Source organism: Cervus canadensis, chromosome 7 (assembly GCF_019320065.1).
Source record: "Cervus canadensis isolate Bull #8, Minnesota chromosome 7, ASM1932006v1, whole genome shotgun sequence".
In the NCBI taxonomy this organism is placed as follows: Eukaryota; Metazoa; Chordata; class Mammalia; order Artiodactyla; family Cervidae; genus Cervus; species Cervus canadensis.
The window spans coordinates 50,261,071-50,274,405 of record NC_057392.1 but is presented as its reverse complement, the minus strand read 5'-3'; the positions used below and the strand labels follow the sequence as shown (position 1 = coordinate 50,274,405).

Here is a 13,335-nt window from a genome sequence, read left to right as displayed (position 1 = left end):
CCACAAAATTGTCTTCCATCAGATGGGGTGATTTTTGTCACCTCATCTGTTAGCAACCACCAGAAAGAAGTTCTAGCTCTGATACAAAACATCATGAAAAGTAAGTGCAGCACAGAAAAATAAAATAAAACACTGGTTTCTCTAGAAATCAAAGCTATCATCAGTACTGTTTTGGTCCCAAGAGGCATGAGGCCATAGTCTCAAAAAGAGCTCTTCTTTTGAAACCAAGCTTCTCCCTCTCTCTGCCTTTCTCTGTGTGTGTGTCTCTCTCAATGGGTAGCATTACTCTTCTACATAAACTGTGACTGTTTGTGCAAACAAATGAATTTTCTGAGGCTCCTGCCCATCACAAGAACATTTCCAAGACACTCCACAGGACTAAGTGCAGGAGAGTACCTCTGGGGTTGGGGTTTCAGTGATTCTTTCATGATTCATTTATCTGAGACCCAGATACGTCTAGCAGACACAAGAGCAAGGCACCAGCACCTCTCAAGTCTGGCCCAAGGACAGAGGAACGCAGAAGAACTAAACTGCCTTGCTTGCCGTGTGTGTCTCAATGCTGGGCCTCACTTCAACCAGCAGCCCAAACTAGAATTAGGGACACTCCCCAGGTCACTGCTAACATCTCCACAAGAGTGGCAAGGAAGTAGATATAACTTGAACTATTCACCTCAGAGCTGGCTCAGAAAGATAGCACTCCCTATCCTTCTGAACCTAGCATTTAAATCTCTCCATAATCTGAGTCCAAAAGATCTTTCCAGCGTTATCTATCACTAAATTCTTCATCCACCCCAAATTCCAGCCAAGTTGGACCATGGGTATGTTCTGTACACAACCATCTTTAAACATTTGCTCTAGACTGCCAGAGGACATTTCTTCTTACTTCATAGAAAAGGTTATAAGTTCCCTGTGATCTGCCATGGAAACCCTTCCTATATTTTGAAATCAAGCTCACATGCACTTCCCATGAAGACTTCCCCAAATAGAAATACTTTCAGTCTCAACCTATTACTTCTACCTCAGTTCAGCTTGTATTTTATTTGTCATTCTTTACTATTTGATCTACCTTTCTGTCTCTGATCCTTAAGAGGAAACTTGCTTGGTTCAATGACAACTTCAACAACACCCATGTGGTGCCCAGCACAGAGGATGTGCTCAGCAAATATTTGCCAGTCACAATGCTCTACTGCCTAGTGTCACTGTTTTTCCCAGGCAGCCCTGGAAAATTCATTTTCTTTTTCAGAAATTCTACTGCCAGAGGGTTCTCATGGAAAATGAAGCCAGCAAATCTGTCAGATCAGTAACCAGTTAGTGGACACCTAAATAAATGCAAGAACTTTTCTGGTGGCTCAGAGTGGTAGAGTCTGCCTGCCAATGCAGGAGACATGGGTTTTATTTCTGGGTCAGGAAGATCCCCTGGAGAAGGAAATGGCATCCCACTCCAGTATATTTGCCTGGAAAATCCCATAGATGAAAGAGCCTGGTGGGCTACAGTCCATGGGGTCACAAAAGAATCAGACATGATTTAGTGACTAAACAACAATAACAACAAAATAAATGCAAAGAACAGGGCTCAGAAAAGAGGAAGAGAATATACAGGGATTATAGCAGTTTCTAACTCCAGAAACTTGACATTCAACTTGAAGGACAAGATTAATCCTGACCACTTTGATTACATGGAAAGCTGGGGAAAGTATTGTGATCGTGTACAAATAAGAGTCCTCTGGCGTCACAGAGGATGGTGTAATCATTTCTGGGTGGAATGACTGGAGAAGCCTTCCTAGAGGAGGTGATATTTGAGCTACTTTTTGAAGGATAATGTAGTTGATACCTAACTGAGGTCCTCCAACCTTTTTAGTAGTCTTCATACACAGGCATCAGGTTTGAGATATTGTCAGAGATCACTGACACCGTCCAACCACAAGGCACCAGGCATGAAGAAAATGACTGCAGTGTCAAGATCTGGCAAAGTCTGCAACCCACTTCAGCACTCGTTTTTCTGGTTCCTCTGGCATGTGGGTTCAGTGCATAATAATCAGGAGACCAGCATTCTAATCCAAGCTCTGTGGCTACCCTGCTGTGTAACCATGGGCAAATCACTTTCTTTGCCTGGCAATTTATCTCTACTTTTTCAAAAGCAGGTGATGAAAATAACAAACCTGCAAAGTCTCTCCTAGCTCAAGTGTGACACAATTCTCTTCTTTCAATCTGATCTAGAAAATGAAATGAGGAGAAGACACGGTCCCTTGAAGGGGTTCACACTCTGTAACTTGGAATAGCATGCTATCTTTTCCTGTTTCCTGCACAAACATTATACTCCTCCTGAAGCACCTAAAAATAATGAAGAATGGTGAGTGTAATACAAAGGAGCACTGTCATTCCAGTGATTACACTTTATGTTCTTAAAATCCATGTGATTTTTAAAAGATGGAATAGGCATAAAGCGAGCCATGAACCATCATAGAAATTATGATATTAGTGCTGGAAGCACTCTGAGTAAACACACACACCAGAAAGAATGTTCTGCTCTAATCATGGATTAGAAAGGCAAATTTCTAATTAGGAAAATTGACTTAGCTAGAAGTAGATATGGTGGTGATGTAGCTGTAACACAAGATGGGCCAATTGACAACATAAAAGATCAGATTCTACCAATAAACTTGGATATAGACCTTATCACATTTTGGAAAGTTGGAATTTGAATGCTGTGGGCTATGTACTCTCCTGTCTGCTGCTGCCCTCACCACAGCGCCCCTCCCAAACATGTGCCCCTACCGTGAGTGAGCGCTTTGTTATATTCACAAGCTCTAAAGTCATGAGTCTGAAACTTGATACACAAATATATCATCATAGTAATCAGAAGCAACAGTGCCTCAGCCAGAATCTTGATATATATGTGTCAAAAGACTCTCAGGAAACAAAGTTCCATTCCCAATTCTGCCACATCTCTGACCTCTTCTTTAAATTGTGAGATTCAGTCTCAAAGTTCACTTTTAGCTCTCTGACTTGAGTGACCTGGGTTGGTTAAAATACAGCAAAGATCCAGAACTGTAATAGCCAAAGTTTTAAGGGTCACAGTACACTGGCCCACTCTTCTTGGGCCAATAAGTCCAGGGAGTCAACACTCAATGACTTTGGATGAGTCACTTCCCCCTCCAGGCCTCACCCACCATTGACAAAGGTGGGGTTGAAACTGATCAGTGATTCTTAGCAGGGGCGATACTGCCTCTCAGTTCAGTTTAGTCACTCAGTCATGTCTGACTCTTTGCATCCCCATGGACTGCAGCACACAAGGCTTCCCTGTCCATCACCAACTCCTGGAGCTTACTCAAACTCATGTCCATCAAGTCGGTGATGCCATCCAACCATCTCATCTTCTGTCATCCCCTTCTTCTCCCGCCTTCAATCTTTCCCAGCATCAGGGTCACTTCAAATAAATCAATCCTTCCCATCAGGTGGCCAAATTATTGGAGTTTCAGCTTCAACATCAGTCCTTCCAATGAATATTTAGGATTGATTTCCTTTAGGATGGACTGCTTGGATAAAAGCATCAATTCTTCAGCACTCAGCTTTCTTTATAGTCCAACTCTCACATCCATACATGACTACTGGAAAAACCATAACTTTGACTAGGCAGAACTTTGTTGGCAAAGTAATGTCTCTGATTTTTAATAATTGCAAAGTAATGTCTTTGCTGTCTAGGTTAGTCATAACTTTCCTTCCAAGGAGCAAGCGTCTTTTAATTTCGAGGCTGCAATCACCATCTGCAGTGATTTTGGAGCCTAAAAAAAAAATAAAGTCTATCACTGTTTTCCATTTTTTCCCCATCTATTTGCCATGAAATATGGGACCAGATGCCATGATCCTAGTTTTCTGAATGTTGGGTTTTAACCCAACTTTTTCACTGTCTTCTTTCACTTTCATCAAGAGGCTCTTTAGTTATTCTTTGCCTTCTGCCATAAGGGTGGTGTCATCTGCATATCTGAGGTTCCTGATATTCCTCCTGACAATCTTGATTACAGCTTGTGCTTCATCCAGCCCAGCGTTTCTCATGATGTACTCTGCATATAAGTTAAATAAGCAGGGTGACAATATACAGCCTTGATGTACTCCTTTCCCAATTTGGACTCAGTCTGTTGTTCCATGTCCAGTTCTAACTGTTGCTTCTTGACCTGCATACAGATTTCTCAAGAGGCAGATCAGGTGGTCTGGTATTCCCATCTCTTGAAGAATTTTTCACAGTTTGTTGTGATCCACACAGTTAAAGGCTTTGGTCTAGTCAATAAAGCAGAAGTAAATGTTTTTCTGGAACTCTCTTGCTTTTTGAGGATCCAACAGATGTTGGCAATTTGATCTCTGGTTCCTTTGACTTTTCTAAATCCACCTTGAACATCTGGAAGCTCACAGTTCACGTACTGTTGAGGCCTGGCCTGGAGAATTTTGAGCATTACTTAGATAGTGTGTGAGTTGAGTGCAATTATATGGTAGTTTGAACATTCTTTGGCATTGCCATTCTCTGTGATTGGAATGAAAATGGACCTTTTCCAGTCTTGTGGCCACTGCTGAGTTTTCCATATTTGCTGGCATATTGAGTGCAGCTGTTTCACAGCATCATCTTTTAGGATTTGAAATAGCTCAACTGGAATTCCATCACCTCCACTAGCTTTGTTCGTAGTGGTGCTTCCTAAAGCCCACTTGACTTTGCATTCCAGGATGTGTGGCTCTAGGTGAGTGACCACACCATTGTGGTTATCTGGGTCATGAAGATCTTTTTCGCATAGTTCTTCTGTGTATTCTTGCCACCTCTTCTTGATATCTTCTGCTTCTGTTAGGTCCATACAATTTCTGTCCTTTATTGAGCCCATCTTTGCATGAAATGTTCCCTTGGTATCTGTAATTTTCTTGAAGAAATCTCTAGTCTTTCCCATTCTACTGCTTTCGTCTATTTCTTTGCATTGATTACTGACGAAGGCTTTCTTATCTCTCCTTGCTATTCTCTGGAACTCTGCTTTCAAATGGGTACATCTTTCCTTTTCTTCTTTGCCTTTTGCATCTTCTATTTTCTTAGCTATTTGTAAGGCATCCTCAGACAACCACTTTGCCTTTTTGCATTTCTTTTCCTTGCAGATGTTCTTGATCCCTGCCTCCTGTACAATGTCACAAACCTCTGTCCATAGATCTTCAGGTACTCTATCAGATCTAATCCGTTGAATCTATTTGTCACTTCCACTGTATACTGCCTCTAGAGGACATTTTGGAAACTTTTTAGGCATGCAAAATGTTACCCTGCATCCCACATGCCTTTTTTTTTTCTTTTTTTCATTTATTTTTATTAGTTGGAGGCTAATTACTTTACAATATTGAAGTGGGTTTTGTCATACATTGACATGAATCAGCCATGGAGTTACATGTATTCCCCATCCCGATCCCCCCTCCCACCTTGCCTTTTGAATATTTTACAGGATTCATGGACACTAAAAACATTCATGAATATATTGCAATAAGCAAATATAAAATTGTTTATACTTCCCTAAGTTCTGTCTTACATATAAACACAAAGTATTTTTTACATATTTTTAATATTGCATTGAGTTTTCCAGGAATATAATATATATTGAGAGGAAAGTGTTCTATTATATTCAGTTTTAGTAAGAATTTTTAGTCATTTCACAGAGTCACCTCATTGACAGTAACACTGCCAGAGATACCTGAGTCTCCAATGAATAAAACACCCGTATCAGTCTGCTTTCCTTCCTGTTACATGCCCAGTGATTCTACATACAGTGTAAGCAACATATTGTTTCATTTTGTTTTAATGGAGTCAACTGAGTATTTATTGAACTATTTATTCCTTTTTGTATGGCATTATAATTTTTGCTATATAGGAGGGCATTATATTTCTTTTTTAAAGAGACTATGTGCAGATCAAGTTACATATGAATTTTATTTTCTTACATTAAGGGAAGTGATACCTAATAGTTATAGTAAGAGAGTGTCGAATCTGGCACGGTTGAAAACAATTACATTAGACCTCCCAAATTTAAAATTCTAAATAACAAACTAAGCCTTGATTATCTCCATAGCAGTGACACCAATAGTAGCTGACATAGAGTATTGGACATGACTTGAAAATGAAATAAATACCATTGCCTGAAAACAAGGGAAAATAAAACAACAAATAAATTTGAACTACTAATCACTCCAGTACATTTTAACTTTTGAGCATCCTGATTTTAATCTATCTATAACAAAACTCTCTTTATAACAGCTTCTCTGAAATTTTTCTTGTTTTTCTATAAGAATTACCTAGATTATATGTTGGGTCCAAGCTATATTTATTTGTTTTATTAAGTTGTGTACTTTTTATCAAGATTTTTTTTCAGGCAAGTGTTATGTTTTCTAACTTTCAACAAATTCACCAACTTTGACACAAAATAAAAATAATAAAACCCCCAAATATCTAAGCAATGAAAAACAAAAAATAATTTAAAATCAAACTTATATTTGGTTCAAAATGAGAGCAGGACCACAATTTCAAACTCTCTGAAACATAGGTTATATTCATATATTTTGTTTCACAAAGCTGTACAACCATATTTTACAATTTTTACAGCTATTTCTGTTCAATTCTCCCAGTCAAGTTCACATCACCTTTGTGATTTAGCCAGGGCAGGAATGACTGTATCCGCATTTACTAAGTTCAAGGACATTTTTTATATACAAATTCAGTAAGCTGTGTTGCTGAGTCCACTGCCCAGTCTGGTATATCTTCCCATGAAACCATTCTGCTTTACCAAAATTCTCCCCTCCACCCTCTTACCTCATAAAGGCAGAGATGTGGTGGTCCATTTCCAGCTTTTTGTAGGCCAGTCCTATGACCCGGAAGCCCTGTGTCGTGTAAATCTGAAGTTCACTAACAAAACTAGTTGGTACTGTTCAGAAAATAACACAAGATTAGTGTGCAATATGAACTCAGTTTGTACTGGCGGAGAAATTCCTTGCAAACAGAACCAACACTTGCCCAATAAAACACACCTCTACAAAAGGTATGCAAACAAGTCAGTGGGAACTTTAAATATCACTACTTTGTCATGGTTGACTTCTTGGGATCCAGTTAAGCAGAAGTGAAAAGGAAGTACTCAAAAGAAAAAAAAAAAAAAAAAAGAAGAATGAGGAAAGTGTATAATTCTTTTTTCTCCAGTTTAACCAACAAAAATTTATTGAGAGTCTATTATGGATCAGGCATTGTTTATGCAGAGATTGAACTGTAATCCCTGCTCTGAGGGTCTTTGTCTAGTAGGGTAACAGCCAGTAGACCAAGAGTACAATTGAATGAGACACTTGCTATGATCCAGGCAACTGGGCAGCACACTTTGGGAGCATTAGTGCATCATCTACCAGACTGGGAGATGGTGGTCAGATGGAGAAGGAAAAGGGCATTTGGCTGAGAGAGCATCATGTACTCAGACATGGGGCCATGAGGCAGTAAACCTTGACAGTTCAGCTCAGGGGAAGCTGAGCCTGTGAAGACCTGTGAAGACAGGAGTAGTAAAGAAAATCTAGAAAATGTGATAGAAGTCAGATCATGAAGGCTTTAGATATGATTCTAAAGGAGTTTGAGATTATCCTGGAGCCTATGAGAAGAAACCAAAGAATGCAAATAGGAAATCACAATATAAATATGCTACGTGACAGAAAAAGATCTGTGCATAGTGTAAAGGATGAATCAGATAAGGGCATATTGGGGAGGAGGAAGCCAATTCACTAACTATTGAAGTGATCTGGGAGAAGGATGATGAGGGCCTGAGCTGATGGAGTGACAGAGCCATGGATTAGCAATTGACAAGATAGACGTGCTGAGGGAGAGACAGGAATCTAGAAAGAATCCTAAATTGGGGTGGGGAAGTAATACTTTCATTCACTAAATTAGAAAATACAGAGAGTGAGAAAGATAAGCTTGATTTTGGTACTGAGTTTGGAACACCAATGCCTCATCAGATTGTGATGGCCAGTAGACAATTAGATTCGCCAGTCTAGTGCTGAAGGGACATATGTGAGTTGGAAATACAGATTTTCCTGTTGTAAGTCTGAGCACTTACCTGTCTCAGGTTGGCAAAAGCTGGCCACCCTCTCTGGCGCACCTTTCATGAATACCAGCTGGTCACCCCCCATCTCTTGGACAATGACTGTCATCCTCTGCAGCACTGATGAGAATGGGAACTGATGCAGGATTGCAATTCCTTCCACTGGGACCTGGTTGAGGGATGGGGAATGGAGATGGACATGCCACATAGCTTCTAGCTACGGGGAATTAGTTACTCCTCCCCCAGTCCTCAGTTTAGCAAATAAGGGAAATAAGGGCTCACCAACTTTCACACACAGAAATCAAAGACACATTTCTGAACTTTCAAAATTGTGGGTCTCACAGGACTTTCCTTCTGAGTTGGGTGTTGTGGGGTAGAGAGCAGGCAAGGCTTACCTGACTGGATGTTCCACAGGGCTTAACAACCATGGCACATCCTGGCACTCCCTTGTGGAAATCGTCCCCGGAAACCACTATTTCCTATTTCATACAGAATATTTCATTGTAGAGATTTCTTTCCCATTCATCCACTAATACTGTGCTCAAACCCTCCCCTTGAGAAAATCCTCAGACCGTCTCAGTGTATTCTCCCTCAGCTACATGGAGGTGAAGCAGACTTTAATTCGCCACACACAAAAAAATAATGCATCGGAAATACTATGGAACTTGAAGGTCAGACACTTCTGAATTATTCACGCAATTTCTCCTGCTTTCTCTGCTGGAATTTGTGGCATAAAGGCTTTCTCCATTTCAGAGGGCTTAACTTGAACACTGAGCATGAATAGCCAGTACCTTATTGTCTTTCTTCTCCTGGTTCACTGTTGCTCCTGCTCTTTCCTCTCTGTCTAATTTGGATGGACGGTCTTCAGGGTACAGGAGGGCAGGGACTGTGATGTACATGGTTAACTTTTGGTAAACAGTAATTGCTATAATAATTATACTAAATTATAGGCAAAGGAACCTTTTACCCAAAGATGCCATAATGCTTTATAACCATCTCTTGGAGTGGCAGAAAAAAACATCTCAGAGAGGAAATTATTACTCAGAGAGTAACCCAGGAAGGATGGAGAAAGTTACATCAGACTGCTACAAATGCATGCCCTACACATGCATGCATGTGGTGGTTTATTTGCTAAGTCATATCGGACTCTTTGTGATCCCATGGACTATAGTCCACCAGGCTCCTCTGTCCATGGGATCTCCCAGGTAAGAACATTGGAATGGGTTACCATTTCCTTCTCCAGGGGATCTCCGGACCCACGGATTGAACCCGTGTCTCCTGCATTGCAGGCAGCTTCTTTACCGACTGAGCCACAGGGAGGCCCCATTAATGCTGGAAGGGACCCTAAAGATTGTCTCTCTCAGTGAGGATTTTACACATGTTATTACACAGACCTGGAAATGAACCAGGTTACAGAGAGTGGAGTGGGCTGTGGCTAAGTAGGTGGGGACGCATGTTCCCTAAGCTGTACCTTTACTCCCCATCTTCTATCTCAACTAGAGTAACTCCAATGATTTGTTTTGGGTAGGGTGCTTTTGAATAAAGTTTACTTTTAAGAAAAGATTCCAGCTTTTTTGTTTTCTTTCACAGGAACACTGCTGGTCTAGTTCAATCTCCTCATTTTAAAGTCATGGAAATCCCCAACAGTATAGATGACCTCATGAGGTCAAGGAGTCAGAGCAGAGCCAAGACGAGAACTGGGAGAGTCAGATACCTGGTCCTGAACAAGACCATTTACTCTGAAATCCACTTCAGAGTATCAACAAAAGCTCTCATGGTGTTCTTTTTAGTGCCTAGTCTTAGAGACAAAATTATACTAAAGTTATAGAAATAAAACTCCTGGTAACAATGAATTACCCTAAGCACTGGGGAAGTGATGCTTCCTAATCACCATGTTCTAGAAAACTTTGAAATCAGACATGGCTCTTATTGTAGTTAAGAAGTTAGAACATAATTATATATTAATTATACTGAGACTATTGAGCTGGTAATAGATTCCAGGCACAGTACCAGGGATTTCTTAAATGCATCGTTCCATTTAATCTTCACAATGACCCCAATACAGAAATACATTGTACAGAGTAGAAAACAGTTTAGAAAACAGTGAGCCTGCCCCTCACTGCCACACGTAATCCATATTGGAGACCTCCAAGTACTGAAGAGCTGTGATAAAACCTGGGTTGGCCTGGCCTTCAAGAAGCTTCTGAAGATCTCTGAAAAGCAGAGGCTTACCCAGGTGGTGGCCTCAAACATTTTGAGGTCCAGTGGGTCTCCCTGGATGGTCCCGTCCAGGAGGATCAGAGAGTGGCAGCTGGTCATAGCCGCACACAGTGGGCCCCATGGCAAAGTCCTGCCTGAGGTAAAGCTGTGGACTTCCTGGAAACTAAAAGAGAAAAGGGAAAGGACTTAGTCCTATTCCTCCAGGCCAAAGTGAAGCTTCTGGAGGTAACTATCTGTTAAAAATACAAGTCAATATGCTTTGTTGCATTACATACTCACTTTCTAATCCCCTCAAATGGATAGTGTTTCATTCAGCCATCATCCTTACATGAGTTCAGTGAGTATGAGAAAGGTCCTGAGGCTCTTTCAAGCTCTTTCTTTCCTCTTTCCCCTATGTCCCGCTCTGGCACTGATTTAAATCCAGAGGTATAGAAAGAGTTAGAAGTACCACCCTTAGTTCTAACTGCGTCTACTCCCACCTGAACTTCTGGACCCACTATTTCCTATGCTGTGAGACAGAACAGGCTAGCTCATACTACAGCTTCTTGTGTATATATATATATATCGCCTTCAATCTATCCTTCAGGGCAGGGTTGTTTCTTCCACATCTCTCTTCAACATATCTGATGTTTGGTCGACGGCAGACAGTTGACAAATATAAATGTAAATAAATGAATGAATTGGTTACTGGAGATCCGAGAGACCATAATGTTAAATAAATGAAAAAATTTTTAAACATTTAGAAAAGGACACTGCATTTTCCTCTTCCACCCCAGCATCTAGGGTCTATATTGCAGGCACCATTTCCATCACTTCCTATAGAAAGTGGCCTCATTTAAAAATTTACCGAGATACAACTCAAATGTCACATGCAGGGTTCTTTCACTAATTCAGAATTGAAGCTACCAAATTTGGCCTTGGGCCTATGAAAGGATATCCTCTTATTGGTAAAGCCCTTCTTACACGTGTTGCACAGTAAGTGGTTTATAAAGCAGTCTGTTCTACTTGGAGAATCCTGAGTAGCAGAAGGTGTTTCCCAGATCGAGGCCAAATCTGTTTCTTGGAACCAGTCAGAATCCACTTGCCCATCCTCCTCCACATATCCACTTCTCTCAGATTTGTTGGCCAGCTTGGTTGTACACACTTTATTACTCCCTTCCTCTGGGGTTACACAGGAACCTCTAGCTGTGCCTCCAATATAGTTTCCAGACCCCTGAACTTCCTAGTTACTCTTTCTTGGAAGAGTTTGTATTTTTCGCTTTTCCCCATAGTTTGTCTTAAAATTTGGTCTTCAGGATCAGACTATTATTTCTCATGATATGGACACTGTGTTTCCCTTGGTTTCGCTAGCCTTTTGTTCCTGCAAGCAGGTATGGCAGAATATTAACTCATAACCTAAGCCATTTTTCTTCCTGGCTTCCTCATTCAAGCTTCCTTAAGAGCTCAAAAACCTCTTGACTGATTACTGACCTTGTAGATGATGGCATCTATTATTATATCCTGAAAGTTCAAGCACCTCAGTGGTTACAATGTGTCCCTGGTATTTTAGTAAACAACTAAAAGGAAGCAATCACCATCAGGGATTAAAACAGGTTCTCACGCTCACACTGTGCAGCAAACAGATCAGGAAAAAATAATCTTATTTTTAACACAGCACAAAAACTGTCTTTCATATGTAATTCTGAATACATAGTTCTATATTTCTGAGGATTGGGCTAGACTCTGATTTGTACAACAAATAAGTAGAATTCTCTGTCATCCCTGTCCTTGAATTTTTATTTGAATGTTTATGATTTATCAAGATCAGGTAGTCAGGTAGATTTCCAATGATTTTGAAGTACCTGGCACACTGGGAAGGCCCTCTTCGGAAAAGATAAGAATTATTAGAAATGACTATATTTAGTAGCTTTAAATCAAGTGTTGACTTCTTACTTAGAACTCAATCTGTTTTCTCTTATTCTACTAACTAAATTTGCCATTTTTTTAAAAATTAGTTGCTCTTTTAGTCACTTGGAGCCAACTTTGACCATTTGGAGAAAGGAGGGGACTGGGAAAGAGAGTGACAGGCTGAATTAATCCATTAATAATCCAAATATTATATCAATTAGTTTTATTAAAATTGACAAGTCACTTTTAGAAACAGAAAGTTTTAAAAGTGTAGTGAATAAGATGATGCTAATTCAATAAGCAGAAAAGCATTCAAAAGACAGAACATACTTAGTACATTTTAGATAAACATTTATTGTGCATCTACTGTGTATGCCAGCTATAGAGCTATATGGCACTAGGGACAAATTTAATAAATAAGAAAAAGTGCTGTCTAAATCCTCACATGTTTGGATAAATGCATACACTTTTTATAGAAGCTGGAACAGAAAAATACTAATAAACAAGACCGGCTATATATCCAAATCTATCTTTGAGAGGAAAAAAAAAACTAGAAACTTTAACACTTGCAACAGCCTTCTTCTATAGACTAAAATGGCTAGAAGCACCAGAATCAACTTTTTAACCCAGGAAATGGACTTGTATCTTAATAGAATATTAATATGAAAATGTATTAAATATATATAATTAAAATAAGTTATGGATAAGTCACATGCATTCGCATAATGCAGAAGAATCATGATATACCTTTTATGTATAAAATGCTTACATTGCAAGTATGAGAGGGAAACATTCTCATTAAAAAAACAAAACCTGAAATCAACTATTGTTGCTGTTGAGTTGCTAAGTCGTGTCTGACTCTTTGTGACCCCATGCACTATAGTCTACCAGGCTTCTCTGTCCTTGGGATTTCCCAGGCAAGAATACTGGAGTGGGTTGCCATTTCCTTCTCCAGGGGATTTTCCTAACCCAGGGATCGAAGCCAGGTCTCCTGCATTGCAGGCAGATTCTTTACCATTTGAACCAAGAAATCAACTATTCCTCCATTTAAAAACAAGCAAACAAACTCAAAACCTGAATTTTTCAAATGTTCATGTTCAGATGAGACTGAAAGTTGTAGTGGGAAGAAAAAGGAGGCTGTGAA

At 39.9% G+C, this 13,335-nt stretch overlaps 1 protein-coding gene across 4 annotated transcripts in view; it reads right to left on the bottom strand.

The window, feature by feature from the left end:
* ATP13A4 (ATPase 13A4) overlaps positions 1 to 13,335 on the bottom strand; it is a 115,871-nt gene that overhangs the window by 29,804 nt on the left and 72,732 nt on the right. For all 4 annotated transcript variants that reach the window (XM_043473348.1, XM_043473347.1, XM_043473350.1 and 1 more), the window contains 4 exons: positions 10,317 to 10,467; positions 8,480 to 8,563; positions 8,100 to 8,253; positions 6,821 to 6,932 (listed from right to left, as the gene is read on the bottom strand). In XM_043473348.1, coding sequence (XP_043329283.1) covers positions 6,821 to 6,932; positions 8,100 to 8,253; positions 8,480 to 8,563; positions 10,317 to 10,467 — 501 coding nt within the window. The remainder of the gene's footprint in view (positions 1 to 6,820; positions 6,933 to 8,099; positions 8,254 to 8,479; positions 8,564 to 10,316; positions 10,468 to 13,335) is intronic.